Source organism: Dermacentor variabilis, chromosome 6 (assembly GCF_050947875.1).
Source record: "Dermacentor variabilis isolate Ectoservices chromosome 6, ASM5094787v1, whole genome shotgun sequence".
NCBI classification, from domain to species: Eukaryota; Metazoa; Arthropoda; class Arachnida; order Ixodida; family Ixodidae; genus Dermacentor; species Dermacentor variabilis.
The window spans coordinates 186,222,849-186,244,154 of record NC_134573.1 but is presented as its reverse complement, the minus strand read 5'-3'; the positions used below and the strand labels follow the sequence as shown (position 1 = coordinate 186,244,154).

Below are 21,306 nucleotides of genomic sequence, written 5' to 3'. Positions count from 1 at the left end.
GTGAGTGAGTGAGTGAGTGAGTGAGTGAGTGAGTGAGTGAGTGAGTGAGTGAGTGAGTGAGTGAGTGAGTGAGTGAGTGAGTGAGTGAGTGAGTGAGTGAGTGAGTGAGTGAGTGAGTGAGTGAGTGAGTGAGTGAGTGAGTGAGTGAGTGAGTGAGTGAGTGAGTGAGTGAGTGAGTGAGTGAGTGAGTGAGTGAGTGAGTGAGTGAGTGAGTGAGTGAGTGAGTGAGTGAGTGAGTGAGTGAGTGAGTGAGTGAGTGAGTGAGTGAGTGAGTGAGTGAGTGAGTGAGTGAGTGAGTGAGTGAGTGAGTGAGTGAGTGAGTGAGTGAGTGAGTGAGTGAGTGAGTGAGTGAGTGAGTGAGTGAGTGAGTGAGTGAGTGAGTGAGTGAGTGAGTGAGTGAGTGAGTGAGTGAGTGAGTGAGTGAGTGAGTGAGTGAGTGAGTGAGTGAGTGAGTGAGTGAGTGAGTGAGTGAGTGAGTGAGTGAGTGAGTGAGTGAGTGAGTGAGTGAGTGAGTGAGTGAGTGAGTGAGTGAGTGAGTGAGTGAGTGAGTGAGTGAGTGAGTGAGTGAGTGAGTGAGTGAGTGAGTGAGTGAGTGAGTGAGTGAGTGAGTGAGTGAGTGAGTGAGTGAGTGAGTGAGTGAGTGAGTGAGTGAGTGAGTGAGTGAGTGAGTGAGTGAGTGAGTGAGTGAGTGAGTGAGTGAGTGAGTGAGTGAGTGAGTGAGTGAGTGAGTGAGTGAGTGAGTGAGTGAGTGAGTGAGTGAGTGAGTGAGTGAGTGAGTGAGTGAGTGAGTGAGTGAGTGAGTGAGTGAGTGAGTGAGTGAGTGAGTGAGTGAGTGAGTGAGTGAGTGAGTGAGTGAGTGAGTGAGTGAGTGAGTGAGTGAGTGAGTGAGTGAGTGAGTGAGTGAGTGAGTGAGTGAGTGAGTGAGTGAGTGAGTGAGTGAGTGAGTGAGTGAGTGAGTGAGTGAGTGAGTGAGTGAGTGAGTGAGTGAGTGAGTGAGTGAGTGAGTGAGTGAGTGAGTGAGTGAGTGAGTGAGTGAGTGAGTGAGTGAGTGAGTGAGTGAGTGAGTGAGTGAGTGAGTGAGTGAGTGAGTGAGTGAGTGAGTGAGTGAGTGAGTATTTCATTGAAAATAAAATAAAATAAGGCACGATAGTTGGGGCTCCTATTCCAGGGCCCCAGTGGCACGAGCGGCTCGCTGGCTTGGTCCAGGTGAGCTAATTGGCTCATCCGGCCCTCGTCCTTAAGCCATGTCTCCCACTACCTATTCCTCGTTAGTAGATGTTCGTGTATTATAGGGCTGTTTATGTGCGGAGGCCTTTTGGGGCATTCTCATGTGATGTGTTTTAGTGTGAATGTGGATATGTTCCACGGGCACTCGTCAGTGAACATCGTGTGGTTTATTGTGTGTAGGTGGTGCAAGTTGGGTAATGTGTTCGTCTGAATGCGACGCCAGTCCCTCTCCTGTTGGCTGTTTAAATTCGAATGAGGATGATCAAAACGTCTCCACTCCTGTCTTTGCTGTAAGAGGATGTCACGCGAATTCGGTCGAAGGTCGTCGCTGGGCCATGCTGTTGCTTGGACGTTTAATCCTCGAACAATATGGTCTGCCCTCGCGTTTCCTGCCAGTCCTTCGTGTGCCGGACACCATATGATAGTGTGGTGCCATATTAGTTGATTATCTAAAATGTTGATGATTGATTCGTACTCTAAACGCGATTGAACGCCATGGGAACAAGCTGACGAAACGGAAGTACATCTCACTGGCTACGGTACGAAGTAAAATAATAACGCGGAGACCTTCGGTTTGCATCTTTTATTATTTCTCGAGACTTTGATCGGTCTACTAAAGCAGCTGATAAAACAAATAACTGATGTTGCCTCGAAGAATTCCTGAAGTCAAGCGTCACTGAGCGACGTCACAGCAATGCCATGCACACAGGCGCAATTGCGCGATAGACATCGACTCTCCGGCTGGGTGCGCAGCGCCCGGAAAGAGAAGGGAAAATGCCGTTTGGCTTGAAACTTAAGCTCTTTCCGCGGTGCGTATGGATGTAATTAGCCGACACGATTGTTAGCGTGCATTGTATTTACTGCGCTTGTCAGATTAAAATGGTCTGACCTGGGGAGGAGCCCCTTAAGCTGAAGTAGATGCCAAAGTAAGCGATAAGCCGCGACGAATGCCCGCAGAACGATGTCATCAAGTTTCAACGCGTCGAATTTGGTGAAAGGAGCATAAAGTTCGCAGACATTAGTATAAATTGTCGTCAAGGGTTTACATATGTTGTGCGCTTTACCAGAGCTACATCATGCCAGTTTGATAGCTGTAGCATTGATGGACTTCGAAAGCTTTGGCCGGTGAGAACGAAAGTCCTCGATATGCCCGAACCCTCGGCGTACAGACAGTACAGGCGTCATGATGCAAGCCACACTGCACGGCTGGGAGTTACGAAAGTATTGGCTTAAGAATTTTTCACAAATAATGTACCTCTGCAGGCTTGTGTGAGCTGATCGTTGCGGTAACCGGCACCGCACGTGGGGTCGTCAGGCCTTCCCTTGATCGCGGTGGAGCTCGTGCCGGCTGTCGACGCATCGGGACGCCTCTCGCACAAGTAGCTGCCCCTTGTGTTGACGCACTGCAGATGGCCCGTGCAGCTGTGCGCGTACTCCTCGCACTCGTTGATGTCTGCCAGAGGGTGAAGTAACAGAGTTTGACGTCATCACTGCATCGATATCATCCATTGTATCGGAGGACTCTACTTGGTCGTCACCGAATTCGATGTTGGACAATGCATGTGATTTGTGGAAAGCAATAGATCGGATAAACTTTCTAATTGCAGCGCGAGAAAAGCAGATCGAAAGGCGCAACACGAAAGGGAGGAGAACAGGACGGGCCCCTTTGTGCTACGTCTGTCGCGATGCTTCTTTTAATTTTTTTTCTCCCGGTCTAAGTGCACCAGTTATCCGTCCGTCTACAGACTTCCTACAGATAGAACTCACGTTTCGGGGAAATTTCAAGGCTTAGACCTTGATGCCACTGTGGAGTGCCGCAGTTACTGACAAATAAATTCAAAAATCCGGCTTTTCTTAGGTGCCAGCGCCTATTGAGCTTGAATTCAGCCATTAGGCCTGCGTGTCGATTTAATCCACAGCATCACTCAGACATGGGAATTAAAAGACGGAAAGTAAATCTCCGAAAACCTGACGAGGTCTATAGTGCGTATCAACACGGGACCATTCATACATTATTTGAAAAATTATTCGCACGCATGGCACGTGCTACTTTTGGCACACAAGTTTCGTAGCGCTGAACTGCGCAACACTTTCTGTAACTGCTTCAGATGGAATGTGCTACGTTCTACTTTGGCTTGACTTGTCTTAAAATACGTCCTGTATTTGCTTAGGCAGACGACGTGTACTAGTAAACCAGAAACTCAGTATTCTTGCTAGTTTCTGACAAGAATAAGAACTATAGTGGTTACGGCGGGCATCATACTGATTTTCGTTGTCACCGAACGAGGTGGCAGACCACTGAATAAAGAATGCCGCTTTGTGACATCGTCCAGTAAGTAGTGAGTGATAGCAAGCGTGACCAAACAACCCACCTGAATTTGTGCACTAAAACTCCCGTTACACGGCGAAAAGAATGAGATATTCATAGAACCGAATAACGTGTCATGCTAAGCTTAGCCTACCGCCTTCGTTTCGCGCTACGCGTATAACATTCTTGTTTGGAAGCTAGTTCGGAGTAATTACGGTGCACTGGACGAGTTCTGTTTGGCGTTTGCATGTAGTTTGACCGAGCTTTTTCTAACAGCGTTGCAGCCCCAACTCACCTTCGCAACGTCCAGTGTCGGCATTTCTCCGGTACCCAGTTGAACAGCCGCTGTTTGAGACCGGCACGCAGCTGAAGGAGCCGACACCATTGACGCAGGCCTCACCTTCGGCGCAGCTACTCAGCCCTTCGGTGCACTCGTTGACGTCTGAAATGGATCACAGAAAAGGCAAAAAATTATTTTTTTTTGCTGCAAGGCGAGATGCACTTCCAAAAATAAAAAAAAGAGTTAATTATTTTTCGTCAGACCACATACTGGGAACGACCATATTCGAAGAAGTTGCACGAGGTATAGATTGCACCGACTGAAGAGCAGTTCTCAGTAACTGCAAAGACAACCGAGTTAGTTTTTCTTAATTTTTTTCCTCAAATTCTCATGTCTCAGCCGAGACCTGATCATTTTTTTTGTGTGTGTGTGTGTGTGCGGAGGTCCCGCAACTACGCAGGATAAAATTTCTGTGTATTTTCGTTTTCTTGTCTTCGTGTTTGTGCTAGCAATAAACAATAAAGCTACGAGCCATGTTTTCTTCGTAAAAGAAACACATCTGCGGAATTTTGTAAACAAGAAAGGAAAGTCCTAAGAGAATTAGTGAAGCATTCTTATTCGGGCTCGCATAGCCCCAACCGCTGAGAAAGGCTTGGAAGCTACTGGCAATCAACGCAAAGTCCCCTCCCCGCCTTTTTAACGACTCGGAAGAAGATTCCTGCTTATGTCATAAATTTCGCAAGGATAACGTTGACTCTCAGATAAAGTGGCTCAGCAACCTCGTTTAGTAATGGCGGTTCATCTAACTTATCTTCTGGTGGAGGATTTCGCTTCTGCAGGGGCACAATTACACGACTAGATTAAACAATTTTTCCTACTCTATACTAATACCAACCACGAAGGGGTTAATGGATGGTGACAAATGAATGCTGCGGCTTACACATACGTTCTCAAGAACTCATATAGAGCCCGAGAACTTATCCATCTATACAATAAAATGATTATGGATAAGATAAAATCTCGTGTAGAGGCTCTAGAAAAGTTTTCGCTGATTGTAGGACCCACCGCGGTTCCTCCAATGATATAAGTCGGCTTCGACTGTGTGTGCAGTGCATATTCGCGATGTTCTGCTGGCTTTAAGGTGCCAAAGAATTGTGCTGACACGATTATAGTGCATACCACCTATTTGAATTTAACAAACCGTGCTTCCGTGAACTGGCATGAGCACTGTAGCTTATATGAGGTGTTTTGATGTATTTCCAGGTGAGTGGAAGAAAAAGAAAGTGTGAATACGGTGGTTGGCATCATCTAGTAAATGTTATTCTCCTAACTACAGCGGTTAGAGTCGTCTTCTGAAACGTGCATAAAAGATGAGTGCCACGGAAACGCGTTTACTTTAGAGTCAATTTATACGTCACGTGCTAGTAAGCATCATTCATCAATTGGTGCTTGAAAGGAAAAAGTAATGCTGACCACCAACGACCCGAACCATTATTCATAAAGTCTGCCAGGCACGTTTCCAACTGTTATTTATTACACTTAAATGAAGAAAAAAAGCATCAAACAAACATTCTGCAAGATTAAATGTTGTAATAAGCGTTTAACTCCTGCTGAATAGATTTTCTTGTGTGTGTTAGGTTCTCTCCTGAGCTAAAACTTGAGAAATGTTTGCCACGTGGTGTTTGTGCGTGACATATGTCTTTCTCCATCCTCAAGTTGCTTCTAACTGCAGCTGTTGGTGCTCGCACCGAAAGTGCAGCCCGGGGCGTCCCATCAGCAGCGATCCCAAAGCGTTGTGGCCAAGGACATAAGCTGGAAGGGCTATAGCGTGGAGAAGTACGTGGCCCTGCCATGCAGGATAACCCAGCAGGGCAAAGTAGCAGTCCCATGCGATGCAGTGAGGGCGGGAGGCAGTTACGCGAAGACTCGGACGCGCAACAACACGTCGTCACGCGGGCAACCCGAAAGCGATCCATTCGCAATAGGTAGTTCTCGCGACAGGAATAGGCACCAAGAAGCTCCGAAGCATCAAGCCTGCGTTTCACCGCCCGCCGCCGTCGCTTCAAAACAACCTTGAAAGCCGCTTAGCCGAGTGTAGCAACCAGAACAAGTTGCGTCGAGGCTTGCGCGCGCGCTGGCTCGGCTTGCACATGGAAGTGGCGGCACCTTGGCATCCTTTGACCTGAGGATTGTAGCGGAAGCCTTCCTGGCAGGAGTGATGGCGGGACTTCTTGACGCAGCGGTAGCTGCCCGGCGTATTCACGCATTGGGTCTCCCTTTCGGGACACACGTATCGGTCTTCGGCGCACTCGTCGATGTCTGCAATGGCAGGCGACACTCAATTAATAAACACTCTGTGTTACACCTTGATAACTTCCACTTAAGATTCGGTGTGGTATGGTTCTTGTAATTTAACTGATATGCAAGCATTTACATTCACAAACGCAGGCGCACGCAGGCCGAACAACAACAAAAGAGACAACACTTTGCGTTAAGGAGCCACGTTACCACGACATCGATGTCCTTAATGCAGAATATTTTTTTAGTCACCTATTTCCTTTCAGACGTTTATGGCGTAGTTGACGTACCTTCCAGTAGACTTACTGAGAAAATTTTTGCCAAGAAAAAGTCGAACAATTTCTTCTGCTGAACACTGAAAAAGCAGAAATGCAACGACAGAGGGAGAAAGAGAGAGAAGGAGAACGTTTCATATAACTCGTATTACGACAACAAAACTTGAAAGCTTGCCTGCATTCTTATACACGACATACGAGCCGAGCACGTGGCCTTAAACTCATTATACAATGCAAGTCGATTAGGTGCCGAAGTGCGTTTGTAAGAGTTTAAGGTTAGAGAGTGTGACAGGTGAGAGAGAGGTTGACGTCTCTCCCTATTTTTCAGGGTTTTGTTGTGCCCACAGGATTCGACGGGATTTGCATGATGTGGGTTTCTTTCCCAAAACCACTAAGGAAATCCGAGGGACACCTGTGCCAGTTTGGATGACCAGCGGGCAATCGGCGACAGCTTGAGCACCACCGATATGTTTCTGACCATCCTCTTGTTTCATGCACGCTTCCTCACTTCCTCCCAACGCGTGAAGGGCATACAGGTTACCGTACGTTCTCTAATATCGCCAGGTTTTATTGTTTATCCCTGGTATGTTATTTCGCCAGTTCTAGTTGCCGACACACATTGATCTATCTGACTCGGAAGGCTGACCGCCTTGGCACGTCAATTCAAACAGCCTTATCAGGTATGCCACGTCACTCACAGCTGTAAAGCCGAGCTTACTTTGTCAATCTCCCCGCAGTTTGGCATGGGTCGATGGTTTTCTTCCGGATAGATTAGCGAATATATATGCAAAGCTTATATATGTTCCGAATGCAAGTACCAGCTAACATAGAAGAACATTCTGTGGGCTTAGTTGGTGCATAATTGACAAATATTTTTCAAAGCGCAAACAAGAAACACGGCACAAAAGGAAGGTCATTCATAGGACGGGCGCCTGTCCTGTGAATGACTTTCCTTTTGTGCCGTGTTCAATGTTTGCGCTTTGAAAAATATTTACCAGCTAACATGCGCGCGTAAGCCTTTGGTGGACGGACACATCAGTGCGAGTGCCTACAAAGAACCTGAACACAGTACGCAGGCGCATCTCTAAAGCACACCGAGATCTTAATGGAATAGCGCAATGCATTCAGCAGCATTCTTCATTTCCTCTATTTTCTGTGATTTACCCACTCGGTATGTGCCACTCGTTGTGTGACAATTCTTAGCTAAGCTTCCAGAATGAGTTTGTGACAATCTAGAATTGGCATGTTCCATAGTTAAACAACAAATTATTCTAAACATCTTCAGTGCCATGAATTTACGCCTTCAAGCATGCAGTTCTCTTATTAAAACGACAATTTCTACAACTTTCTTTTAGGTATTTAGCGTGCATGACCGGTCGGTTTCTTGCAGAATAAGGTTCGGGAGATAATCCAATAGTTAACGATGTTGAATTCCGGAGATGGCGTGGTGGGACGGTGACGGAGACAATGTAATCCACGGTCACGCTGATCACGTGGGTCCCGTGGTAGGGGTTCCCGCGTCTTGCTGATTAGCCGAGCTGGGACGAAGTCCCTATGCTGCGAAACGCTTTGCAGAATATGAAGTGTTATAGAATTTAACTGCTTCACGAAAGCTTCGCTTCGCGTATATTCAATGCTGTAAAATTTGTGCAGCGTGAAGCACTGAAGTGCACAAAAAATAACTATAAAAAGACACGAAGGAAGAAGGATTGCAAGAGGACAGCCCGAGCGCTGGAAGAAGAGTTACACGTGACGGACCTGTGCATTAGAAATTCACTGAATAAGAATAGCGATGTGGGAGAATTGTTTTAGGACCATGGCGCAAAATTTCTCCAGTGCGAAGCACTGATGTGCGGAAGAAGGGCTACAGATAACGGAAGGGCACGTGTACTAGAAATGCGCTGAATAAGAATAGCGATGTGGGCGAGTTGGTTTAGGCCCGTGGTGTAAATTTTCTGCAGCGCGAAGCACTGAAGTGCGGAAGAAGGGTTACACATAACGGAAGGGTCCTGTGTACTAAATATGCACTGAATAAGAATAGCGATGTGGGCGCATTGGTTTAGGCCCATGGCATAAATTTCTGCAGTGCGAAGCATTGATGTGCGGAAGAATGGTTACACATAACGGAAGGACCCCGTGTACTAGAAATGCGCTGAATAAGAATAGCGATGTGGGCAAGTTGGTTTAGGCCCATGGTGTAAAATTTCTGCAGCGCGAAGCACTGAAGTGCGGAAGAAGGGTTACACATAACGGAAGGGCCCTGTGTACTAAATATGCACTAAATAAGAATATCGATCTGGGCGAATTGGTTTAGGCCCATTGCGTAAATTTCTGCATTGCGAAGCATTGATGTGCGGAAGGAGGAAGGAAGGAAGGAAAAAGTGGAGAAGGAAAGGCAGGGAGGTTAACCAGTTTAGCTTAACCGGTTTGCTACCCTACACATGGGAGCGGGATGGGGGGATGAAAGATGGGGAAGGGAGAGATTGGGAGAGCACATAGCATAGCCCACACACATCGTCCGTAAGAGTCCATCACACTGGCGTGGTACGAGATATCATTGTCACAGCCGCCTTTCCAATCCCATCTTTTTCAAAAACCGAAGTAGTCCCTTCGTCGCCTTCAGCTGCGATGTCTTCTGTCGGCGGCATGTGAAAATCGTGTCAAGGGACAATGGTCTAGTGTCAAGGTACGCTAGAACGGATGCCAGGGACTGTCGCTGAACATTATAGTCAGGACAGTCGCACAGAATGTGTTCCAGCGTCTCCTCGCAAAGACAGGCATTGCAGAGAGCGTTGTCGGCCATTCCAATGTGAAATAAGCAAGGTTTCGTGAAAGCCATCCCTAGCCATAAGCGATAAAGCAGAGTCGCCTCTCCTCGGCGGAGTCCAGTTACCATATAGAGATGCATCAAAGAGGGCAGGTGGTATTGACGGTTGCTCCGGTTGGTCTGGCTGTTTGGTGTGCACCATAAGAAAAGAGCAGATTGGGTGAGGCAACAAACGCGGGTAAACGACATCTTAGTTGAAATCAAGAAAAAGAAATGGGCATGGGCCGGACATGTAATGAGGAGGGAAGATAACCGATGGTCACTAAGGGTTACGGACTGGATTCCAAGGGAAGGGATGCGTAGCAGGGGGCGGCAGAAAGTTAGGTGGGCGGATGACATTAAGACGTTTGGAGGGAAAACATGGCCACAATTAGTACATGACCGGGGTAGTTGGAGAAGTATGGGAGAGGCCTTTGCCCTGCAGTGGGCGTAACTAGGCTGATGATGATGATGATGATGATGATGATGATGATGATGATGATGATGATGATGATGATGATGATGATGATAGAGAGAGAGAGAGCGTGATCTCCTGTGCAAGCACTCGAAGTCTGCTAGCTGCGTCGGACCGTGAAAGTGGTATGGCCTCTTCTTGTGCTCCTTCAAGAGCTGCCCGAGCGGCATTATCGACGCCTTCGTTTCCTATGACGCCGCAGTGACTTGGCAGCCATTGAAACGTCACGTGGTGCCCTTTCTCCTGTGATGTATGGAGTAGGCATCTAATATCGAATACGAGCTGTTCGAATGGCCCGCGACGCAGAGCTGATAGCACAGATTGTAGGGCTGCCTTTGAGTCGCTGAAGATTGACCATTGTCGAGGTGGCTCCCGATAGACGAAACAAAGTGCAGCGCGAAGAGCAGCTAGTTCAGCAGATGCCGATGTTGTTGGGTGTTCAGTCCTAAAGCTGATGGTAATAGCTCTTTCTGGGACAACCACAGCACCTGACGAACACTGGATGTTTGTGGAACCATCAGTATACGTGTGTTGACTGTCCGCGTACCTCTCGTGCAGAAGAAGCAGGGACAGTTTTCTCAGCACAGGCGACGACAGTTCAGACTTTTTCCCGATTCATGGTACACTGCGATGGACTGTTGGGCTGATAAGACCCCAAGGGGGTATCGATGTTTTAGATGCAGAGGTGAAGCCCGAGGGAAGTTTGTCGTTGTACTTGACGATAGTTTTAGAGAATGATGATTGGTGCCTGTCTGAAGGTAGTGTAGCAAGGTGGTGATAGGGGGCACGTGCAAAATTTCTTATGTGCGTTCTCAGGGCCTCCACTGTAATGTGAGTTAGCATTGGATGGTCCCGAGCAATCGCAATAGTTGCCTCTGTTGACGTGCATCTGGGCAAACCAAGGCAGACTCTGAGTGCTTGAGCTTCTGCTGCCTGCAGAACACCAGTATTTGTCTTGCAGGTGTTGTTCAGTACAGGTAGACTATATCTTAAAGAACCGAGAAAGCGAGCTCTGTAGAGTTTAAGCATTGCGTCTACTGACATCCCCCACGTCCTCCCTGTCAAGTATTTAAACATCTGGGAAGTTGCTGTCAGGCGCCGTTTCATGTAGGCCACGTGCGAGCTCCAACAGAGGTCTCGGTCAATAATTACGCCAAGAAATCTATGAGTTCGGATATAGGAAATGGTCCGCCCATTGATTGAGATGGCATAAGGCGTCATCGGTTTGCGAGTAAATGCCGCTAGTGCGCATTTTTCTGGTGATACGCTGAGACCCTGTTTACACAAGCAGTTCGCTGTCAAAGTGGCCACTCTTTGAAGCCGCGCACGTATCTGAGGACGTGTGACTGCCGAAGTCTAGACACAGATGCCGTCAGCGTATATCGAAATTTTGATGGTAGTTGGCAAGTATTCAGCAAGTCCAATATGAGCGAGGTTGAACAGCGTCGGGCTGAGAGCACCGCCTTGAGGAACGCCCCTGCTGGTATCGTCGCGTAGTTGGGCCATCGTCAGTTAACACATAGAATGAACTTGCAGATAGGTAACTTGCAATCCACAAAAAGACTTGACCACCTAGACCAACCGTCGCAAGGGCGTCGAGAATGGCCTCATGTAATACGTTATCGTATGCCCCTTTCACATCTAAGAATAAAGCTGCAGATAAACGCTTACGGGACCTTTCGAGCTGGACATATGAAACAAGATCCACTACAATGTCGATGGAAGAGCGGTCACGTCGGAAACCAGCCATGGAAATCGGATAAATCTTGTAGTATTCAAGGCACCATTCCAGGCGGCCAAGGATCATCCGTTCCATTATCTTTCCTACACAGCTGGCCAGCACTATTGGGCGGTATGAGGTGAGCTCTAGTGGGGATTTGCCCTGCTTTAAGAGTTGCACCAGGCGGCTTACTTACCATTCGTCAGGAACATTTCCCTCCTGTCATGAAGAGTTGTAAAGGTTCAACAATTCCATCCGTGCGGATTCTCCGAGATAGCACAAGGCCCTGTATGATATACCATCTGGACCCGGAGATGATGAGCGCGTGCAGAGAGCTAGTGCCGCTTCAAGCTCCTCCATTGTAAAAGGAAGAGCCATGCGGTAATCACGGGAATGGGGACATCAGCTCGGGCTGGAGGATCTGGACGAGTCGCTTGGTCTGCGATCCGCGCACAAAAGTTATCTGCGACATCGATGTCTTGTCGCCCTTGAAAAAGCGCTAGCGCCTTGAATGGAAAACGCCGTTCCGGAAGGCAACGCAGACCTTGCACCGTTTTCCAAATGCGAGACAGTGGCTTGCGAGGGTCGAGTGTCTGGCAAAACGTTGCCCAACGTTCTGACGCTAATCTATCCATACGACGCTGAGTCTTCTTTTGCATCCTCCTGGCTGCCCTAAGGACATGGATTGATTCTGTACACCGATATCGACGTTCCGCCCGGCGACGAAGTACTCGAAGTCGCTCTAATTCTATGTCGAAGTCATTTCGCGTGGAAGAGATCGTCATCATGCGAGTGGCGTTTTGCATCGTAATTTTAATCGTTTGCTCTAACCCAGAGGGTAGGCCCTCGCGGCAGGCATCTTCCATCTCAGATTTGAAGTTAGCCCATTGAATAGTCCTAGTCGTATTCCATGGGCCTGATCTAGACGACAAGCCTCTGATGTTCAGATAGGTGGGAATGTGATCACTCCCCTGTGTCTCAATGTCTGGAAACCACTTCACACATCTGGCGAGAGAGTTGGAGACGAAAGCAAGGTCGAGGCAGCTGCCGCATGTCACGCCTCGAAGAAAGGTTGGCCTACCATCGTTTAGGAGAGTAAGGCCATAGTTGTAGGCGATGCTTGCTAATCTTCGTCCTCTTGCATTTGTCCTTGTACTTCCCCATGCTGGATGGTGTCCATTGAAATCTCCTATGACCCATGGGGCGGGACAAACTCTCACGATATCCGCAAATCTTTCGGTATCGAAATTGCTGGAAGGCGATATATACACGCCTATGAGAGTAAACAAGAGTTTGTTCTTTTTAACTGTGATGCATATATATTGATTGTCGTAGTGGGACGCAATTGGTTGCAAAACATAGGTGAGTTCACGACGAACAAAAACAACGATTTTGCTGTCAGGGTACGAATTTATCTTGTCATCGACAAATGATGCGGAAGAAGGGTTACACATAACGGAAGGGCTCTGTGTACTAGAAATGCGCTGAACAAGAATAGCGATGTGGGCGAGTTGGTTTAGGCCCATGGCGTAAATTTCTGCAGTGCGAAGCACTGACATGCAGAAGAAGGGATACACCTAACGGAAGGGCCCTGTGTGCTAGAAATGCGCTGAACAAGAATAGCGATGTGGCCGAGTTGGTCTAGGCCCGCGGTGTAAAATTTCTGCACCGCGAAGCACTGAAGTGCGGAAGAAGGGTTACACATAACGGAAGGGCCCTGTGTACTAAATATTCGCTGAATAAGAATAGCGATGTGGGCATGTTGGTTTAGGCCCATGGCGTAAATTCACTATTCTTATGCATATATTCAAGTATGTATGTCCTATCTGCGTAATTATTTGCAAACTAAAATTAGCAATAAAATTTGGAGGATGCTTAAACTTCGCGTTTAAGAGTGGAACGCGATAGCATTCAAAGATCCCTGACTGCTTGTCACGCTTCCCGGCAACTGCAACGTATGTAACCGTAATGTTTGCCGGGAAACGCTGGCGGCGAACGCTGTGTAAGAAGGCGGTAGAAACTTCCTGGCAGAAACGCGGCCTCTTGCGTTGGCCGCGACGCCGCGGAGGCGAGCACCATATGAGTGTTTCAAGCAAGCGGGTGCGCCGCTCCATGGACTCCAATATATGCAAGCTCCGGCGCGCGCAAATGGCGGACGCTGTCGCCGGTCTATGAATGGTGGAAGCGCAGGAAAAGGTGTTTGATTTTTCGCGCAACCGCATGTTTTCTCGTATATTCAAGTTATAATTAGAGGGCTATCATGTCTGTAGGTTGTGTTTAAGTCATACTTTACGATTTTTCTACGTATTTTAGCTTGAGAAATACAATTAGTTCAGTAACTTTCTTGCGCCAAATGGAAGGCCTGGGCTTGGGTGGTTCAAACATACTTTTGCGAGACGACAACCGACACTGGATGCCTACGCCGACACCGTATTTTCTGCCAGACGGGGTCCTTAACGCTGCCGCGTTAAAACAACACTGTTCATAACAAGGTTGTCAAAGGCGCAGTTATGGCCTAGTTAATCCGGATTTCTTTAATGAAGAAAGCTCAAGAACGCTCAGGCGGTGTACAAAAAGACATTCACGACGACATGCGGTTCTATACTGAACCTGCCAAAGCATAAACACTGATATTTTTTTCTTGTCCGGCGAATTAAGTTACAATAGCAGTGAGAGGTACCGTATTTTGCCAGATAGCACTCACCAATGCAAGAGCGGGTATTCCTGTTCATGCGGTATCCTGCAGGACAGGGATTCCTGTCTCGGCAGATGAAGCCGCCATTGGTGTTGACACAACTCTGCGTGGAGAATCTGCAATTGTGCGTGTTTTCCCGGCACTCGTCCACGTCTGCGTGGAGGAAAAGAAAACAGACCACACGCACAATCAGTGGCGTAAACAAGAACGCGCTGCAGGCGTAGTGAAAGACGTTACGTCTTAGGCGAATCACCCTCAGCATCATCGAACAGATTTTGTCAAAAGTACTAGCCATGGTTGTTATAAAAACAGCGGTTTCTGGCTGTCAATAATTTGCGCAAATGTCTGTGTTTCTTCATATAAAGCATCTTTAGGATGCTCTCGCGGACTGTAAAAGTGATTTCGTCACTGCGTAGAGCCCGACACAAGAAAGGTGAGACATATATGCAGGGATGGGTGAATATTCGAAACTTTTGAATCACCAATAGAATATCGCCCTATTCTATGCGAATCGAATAGCGAACTATTCCGGCTGCCATAGCAGACATGAAACACGAAAAATATTGTAGTGGAGCACGCTACGTCACTCAGGAAGCCAGACTTTTCCAGCCAAACCGTTATCATTCGCACTCACCAGTGAGTCGTGAATATGCGAATAAACTGATTGTTTTCTCCTAATAACCCATTAGTGTTTAATTAGTGTTTCATGGACATAAGCTATCACAGGAGACGAAAGATCTGATCAAGAAACGTCAATGTATGAAAGCCTCTAACCCTACAGCTAGAATAGAACTGGCAGAACTTTCGTAGTTAATCAACAAGCGTAAGACAGCTGACATCAGGAACTATAATATGGATAGAATTGAACATGCTCTCAGGAACGGAGGAAGCCTAAAAGCAGTGAAGAAGAAACTAGGAATTGGCAGGAATCAGATGTACGCGTTAAGAGACAAAGCCGGCAATATGATTACTAATATGGATGAGATATAGTTCAATTGGCTGAGGAGTTCTACAGATATTTATACAGTACCAGTGGCACCCACAACAATAATGGAAGAGAGAATAGTCTAGAGGAATTCCAAATCCCACAGGTAACGCCGGAAGAAGTGAAGAAAGCCTTGGGAGCTATGCAAAGGGGGAGGGCAGCTGGGGAGGATAAGGTAACAGAAGATTTGTTGAAGGATGGTGGGCAGATTGTTCTAGAGAAACTGGCCACCCTGTATACGCGATGCCTCATGACCTCGAGCGTACCGGAATCTTGGAAGAACGCTAACATAATCCTAATCCATAAGAAAGGGGACGCCAAAGACTTAAAAAATTATAGACCGATCAGCTTACTGTCAGTTGCCTACAAAGTATTTACTAAGGTAATCTCAAATAGAATCAGAAACACCTTAGACTTCTGTCAACCAAAGGACCAGGCAGGATTCCGTAAAGGCTACTCAACAATAGACCATATTCACACAATCAATCAGGTGATAGAGAAATGTGCGGAATATAACCGACCCTTATATATAGCTTTAATCGATTACGAGAAAGCGTTTGATTCTGTCGAAACCTCAGCAGTGATGGCGGCATTACGGAATCAGGGTGTAGACGAGCCGTATGTAAAAATACTGAAAGATATGTATAGCGGCTCCACAGCCACCGTAGTCCTCCATAATGAAAGCAACAAAATCCCAATAAAGAAAGGCGTCAGGCAGGGAGATACGATCTCTCCAATGCTATTCACAGCGTGTTTACAGGAGGTATTCAGAGACCTGGATTGGGAAGAATTGGGGATAAAAGTTAACGGGAATACTTCAGTAACTTGCGATTCGCTGATGATATTGCCTTGCTTAGTAACTCAGGGGACCAATTGCAATGCATGCTCACTGACCTGGAGAGGCAAAGCAGAAGAGTGGGTCTAAAAATGAATCTGCAGAAAACTAAAGTAATGTTTAACAGTCTGGGAAGAGAACAGCAGTTTACGATAGGTAGCGAGGCATTGGAAGTGGTAAGGGAATACATCTACTTAGGGCAGGTAGTGACGGCGGATCCGGATCATGAGACGGAAATAATCAGAAGAATAAGAATGGGCTGGGGTGCGTTTGGCAGGTATTCTCAGATCATGAACAGCAGGTTGCCATTATCCCTCAAGAGAAAAGTGTATAATAGCTGCGTCTTACCAGTACTCACCTACGGGGCAGAAACCTGGAGGCTTACGAAAAGGGTTCTACTTAAATTGAGGACGACGCAACGAGCTATGGAAAGAAGAATGATGGGCGTAACGTTAAGGGATGAGAAAAGAGGAGACTGGGTGAGGGAACAAACGCGAGTTAATTTTTCATTTTTCATTTTCATTTCATTTATTATACCCCTCAGGGCCAAGGGCATTACAGAGGGGGAGTGGTAAATACAAAAGGAAGACAAAGACAGTTATTTACATGAGTGTTTAAATGGCACCTGTATATCTTAGTTGTATATCTTAGTTAAGAAAAAGAAATGGACATGGGCAGGACAAGTAATGAGGAGGGAAGATAACCGATGGTCATTAAGGGTTACGGACTGGATTCCAAGGGAAGGGAAGCGTAGCAGGGGGCGGCAGAAAGTTAGGTGGGCGGATGAGATTAAGTTTGCAGGGATGACATGGCCACAATTAGTACATGACCGGGGTTGATAGAGAAGTATGGGAGATGCCTTTGCCCTGCAGTGGGCGTAACCAAGCTGATGATGATGATGTTTTTAATAAACAACGCTTCATAATGTGCACTGTAATCACAGCAGTACACTATGGTGCTAAGATCGTTTGTATTAATGTAAAAAACAACTGTTCATTATAGGACAGCACTTTAAGAAGTATTAGATATTCGATTCGATTTTCGTTCGGTATTTTTCCAGTCATACTAAATTTGGTCTCGAAAACTGCTTTTCGCCTACCCCTTCATTACATGACAGAAAGCTGGCGAAAAAACTTAGCTGTTTTGATTTTCATTGCCGAGCGAAAGCTTTTTGTCGTCCGTGTATCTTGTCTTACCTCATCGTTTAGTGATACATGCACTTACTATAAAAAGCAAAAATATCACACGATAAAAACTTAATAGCCTATAAGAATCTTAACTGATGTCATCACCACCTAACTGTACCATCTTCCGCATGTACCACTTGTTTCGCATGTAAAGAGCGGTATTTTTTAGACGCCACTGGGGAGGTAACTATGAGTCTGATAGTAACTGATCAACAAAATGAACAGCCAGGATTTGGTAATAATGTTATCTTTAGTTTATAGCAAATGTTAGAATTGCGTAACTGAAGCCGCTCCGTTCTAAGGCATGTACACTTTTACAAATCCTTGGATTAGCACCAGTTTTGAGATTACTTTCAAACTTGCTGAGCAATGCATTAGTTGTTATAGTTAATATTTTCGCAAGAAATCCGCTTACGTTCAATGTGGGACAAAGCTAAGTGGGACACCAATGATTTTGCTGAAAGACCTTGAGAATTACTGGATTTAAGCTAGTGCTAAAAAGGGTGCGACGTCGGGCTAGTTGGTTCGTGCTGGTGACAAAAGCGCGAGAAACAAGGACTGAGAGGACTGGTGGACTCGTGTACACTCGTGCACAAGACAACTTTGCCGAGGATCTGGTGACCAAGAAATTTCAATGCAAATAGATTGAGGGCCGGAAAATAAGTAGGCCTGCGATTTATTGCCCTGTTGATATTCTAATTGATATAATCCTGATAAGATAAAGTATTGATGCTATGTGCAGAACAACCAAAGCTGTCCGGGGCGACTTGCTTCAGACTAGTTGCCTGCCAGTAGCGCTATACAGTACTTTGTGTTTATGGATTATTACCGGCGATTTCAACGCTCATCATCCAATATGGGGAAGCCAGAAGATGGATACAGGGGGAAGACGGGTTTCCTCCTTTGCGTCAGATCATGAACTGTATTGTGTAAACGATGGCAGTCCTACGTGCTTACGGGGACAGCAGCTGCCTCGACCTAACGTTTGTTGTCACGCAGCCTAAGTAACAAGGTACAGTGGTTTGCAGACAACGAAACCCATGGAAGTGACCATATTCCCACCTATATAAAAATCAAAGGCCTAAGCCCCCCCCCCCCCCCCCAAGTCGCACATTACTATTTCTTCACGCATCGACTAGTCAAAGTACAGGTCACTCACAGAGAAGCGGTGTCAAGAAAATGAAGGTTCTTTTGAAAACCTAGAAGACATAATCAAAGCTGCTGCTCAGAACGCTGCCTGTAAGTTTACACCTTTATCAGGTTTTGTGAATATGAAGCGGAATTGTAGCGGTTCCGAGCAATCCGTCGTCGTGGTGGACGATGGTATACGCACACGAAATCCATCCACGACTTGCGTGAGGCGACACGTCTGCAGAAAAGATTCAGCGTCGAATCAATGCACTCCAATCTCTAAGATGGAAATCTTTATGGGAGTCACTTGATCCACACAAGCCTCTTTCTCAAATATGGAAGATTGTCCGCGACCTACGAACATTGCCACAACAGCATCGCCCATTCAAGTGCCTTGCTCTCCACGAAGCTCGTTACGACATTGAAGTAGTAAAAGACTCCTGCGCGACGGTTGCCGGTAAGGTGTCCACGTTCAGCGCGAGTAATATAGCAAACACGGCGATGTCAAGAGATTCCCGGATGAACAATCTATTCTCGAGCAGCTTCGACAGCATGAGAGCGTTCCTCATCCCCTGTAACTGATGGTGTCACTGACATGGCCATGTGAAACCTCGGTCAAACAGCTCGGCGTGTCCTTCTAACCATATGCAATGACTCGCGATTTCCCGGATTGATTCCTCCCTCGTGGAAGTCCATCCGTCTCATTCGTCTGCTGAAATCAGGTAAATCTCCCCTGGACCTGATCTCCTATCGCCCCATCTCACTTGCCAGCTGTTTTGGAAAAGTTATGAAGAGGATGGGGGGGGGGGGGGCGCTGGCTCACCTGGAGTGGTACCTGGAGCATAACGAGATATATTCTGATGTTATGACTGGCCTTCGGCGTGGACGGTCTTCGATAGATAACGTGATTGACCTTGTCTTACCTGTACAGCAACAAAAAGCCTAAAGAGATTACCCGCGGCGATGTTCTTGGACGTGAAAGGCGCATACGACAATGTATCGCATGAAGCTATTCTGGACCCCTTGGGGAACATTGGATTGGAGGGCCGTGTCTACCAATGATTTTACAATTACTTGAAGGGCCTTCTTTGTACAAATTGACAATGAAACAACACACCGTTGTACTTTTCGCGGTGTGCCGCAAGGTGAAGTCCTAGGTCCCACTCTGTTTAACCATGCGCTCATCGACCTTGTTGATGTACTTCCGCAGTCCGTGCATCTGTCAATATACGGAGGTGACATCTGCACATGAGCCTCACGGTTGACGCGTCTACGCGTACGCGCCAGGCTTCAGAGAGCGGTTACGCTGACGTCAAACTACCTTGAAGGACATGGACAAGAGCTATCATCTGAGCAGTGCTCGCTGGTTGCCTTCACGCGCAGGACGATGGGCCCATATGTCATTAAAATCAATGGGCAGGCTATTAGTTATGAGAAGACACCGCTTTTTGGGAGTAATAATAGATCGCGACCTGTCCTGGAGCCCCTATATTGCCTACATGAAAAAGAAACTCACCATGATCACCCACATGCCAAGATTTCTTGTGGGGAAATCGTGGGGTGCATCTGTACAAGCGATGCTTGAACTTTATAGTGTACTTTTCCTCGGGTTCATGGACTGCAGCTTACCTGTGCTTGGCAGGCCCTGAAGAATAAACGTAGACGTTCTCCATTCGATTCAATCTCAAGCACTGAAAATGTGCCTTGGCCTTCCGAGATGTGCACCTTCAGTAGCGACTGCCGTCATCGCGCGTGATCCCCCAATCACAACATATATTCACGTCGATGCCTTAAGAATGCACATCAGGCAGTGCGCCCGGATTCCATTACACCCCCTCGCCTCACTTCCTGCTTCTAGGCCACACTCTGCGTTCAGCGATGTTATTGCTTCGCATCGATCAGTGCTTCCCGTGCTTCCTTTTTCCCCTTTCTTTTTTTCTCCTCTTTGCTTTTCTCTGTAACTTCTGTTTTCTGTAATCTTTAATTATGGCAGCCGTGGCCTAAATTGAACCGACGACCTTGTGCTTAGCAGGAGCACATCATAGCCACTGAGTGGCCGTGGCGGTTGCCGCAAGTGCGATAAGCCGGGGAATTATGTCATAATTGTTCGCACAGCATGTTTTTCTCTTCCTGTGTACCAGTGACTTGCGCCGATGTTTGCCGGGCTTTACAAATACGCGAGTAGTAAACAACTGCCTAAAGAGTATAGTAAAACAACGGGAAAATATTCAAGAACGTAAACTCAAGACGGATATAGCAGGCAGAAAGAAAGAGGGGAGGAGGGGAAGTGTTACAATAAAGCTTCGCGCATCAAAACAACGCCAACTAAACGCATCAGTGGTTACGATGCTTTCGGGCCCGCTTTATTATAGTTTTTTTCACATACATTTTTGATATGGCTGAATCTCTCAAGATGAAACATTAGGACATTTTCGGCTTAAGTTGGAAGGCTTACGGGGCGAAGGATTTCGAGCAGCGGTCAGTGTGTACGCACCTTGACACCGACGCGTGTGCCGGCTGTAGCGAAATCCTCGCGGGCACTGGACGACCCGGCGACCATCGGCGTGGCTGGCGCCACGCGGCTTGCACTGGAAGCCGCCCACCGTGTTCACGCAGAGCGCCGCCGAGCCACACGTGTGGCTGCCTTGCAAGCACTCGTCGATGTCTGGCGAGCGAGGGACAGTGTCAGGACACGGAGGTACTAAACGCGCACACGCACACACATTCGTGTATAAAGATGGCAAGTTTATCTGGCAATCTAAGTACAGCGACTAGCTATGACAGCGTTAGCAGCAACAAGCTATTCAATCAAGTCTACAAACGACTGTTGCAGTTTGCTGGAGATAGGTGCTGTCATGTGTGAACAGAGCCGCTCTCTGAATTTAAAGTATACTGCTTAAGTGCTTACGCAGCTTAGATAACACATGATTACGCTACATTGATACAAAGTTAAACGGTTTGAGTGACACTCTGTATTTGAGGGGTGAGCTACCCCAATGCAAAATGTGAGAGTGAGCTCAGTTCTAGACACCTTATCAGCATCAGCCTTGGCTCGGGTGTCAGCTGGAGCTCAGATCAACGTGC

The 21,306-nt window shown here is 47.0% G+C and overlaps 1 protein-coding gene across 1 annotated transcript in view; it reads right to left on the bottom strand.

Moving 5' to 3' along the window:
* The window catches only part of LOC142585949 (uncharacterized), a 101,634-nt gene that overhangs the window by 53,864 nt on the left and 26,464 nt on the right, over positions 1-21,306 (bottom strand). The window contains exons 9-13 of the mRNA XM_075697079.1: positions 20,717-20,887; positions 14,094-14,237; positions 5,982-6,134; positions 3,831-3,977; positions 2,483-2,680 (exon numbers count right to left, since the gene is read on the bottom strand). Of these exons, the coding sequence (XP_075553194.1) occupies positions 2,483-2,680; positions 3,831-3,977; positions 5,982-6,134; positions 14,094-14,237; positions 20,717-20,887 (813 nt within the window). The remainder of the gene's footprint in view (positions 1-2,482; positions 2,681-3,830; positions 3,978-5,981; positions 6,135-14,093; positions 14,238-20,716; positions 20,888-21,306) is intronic.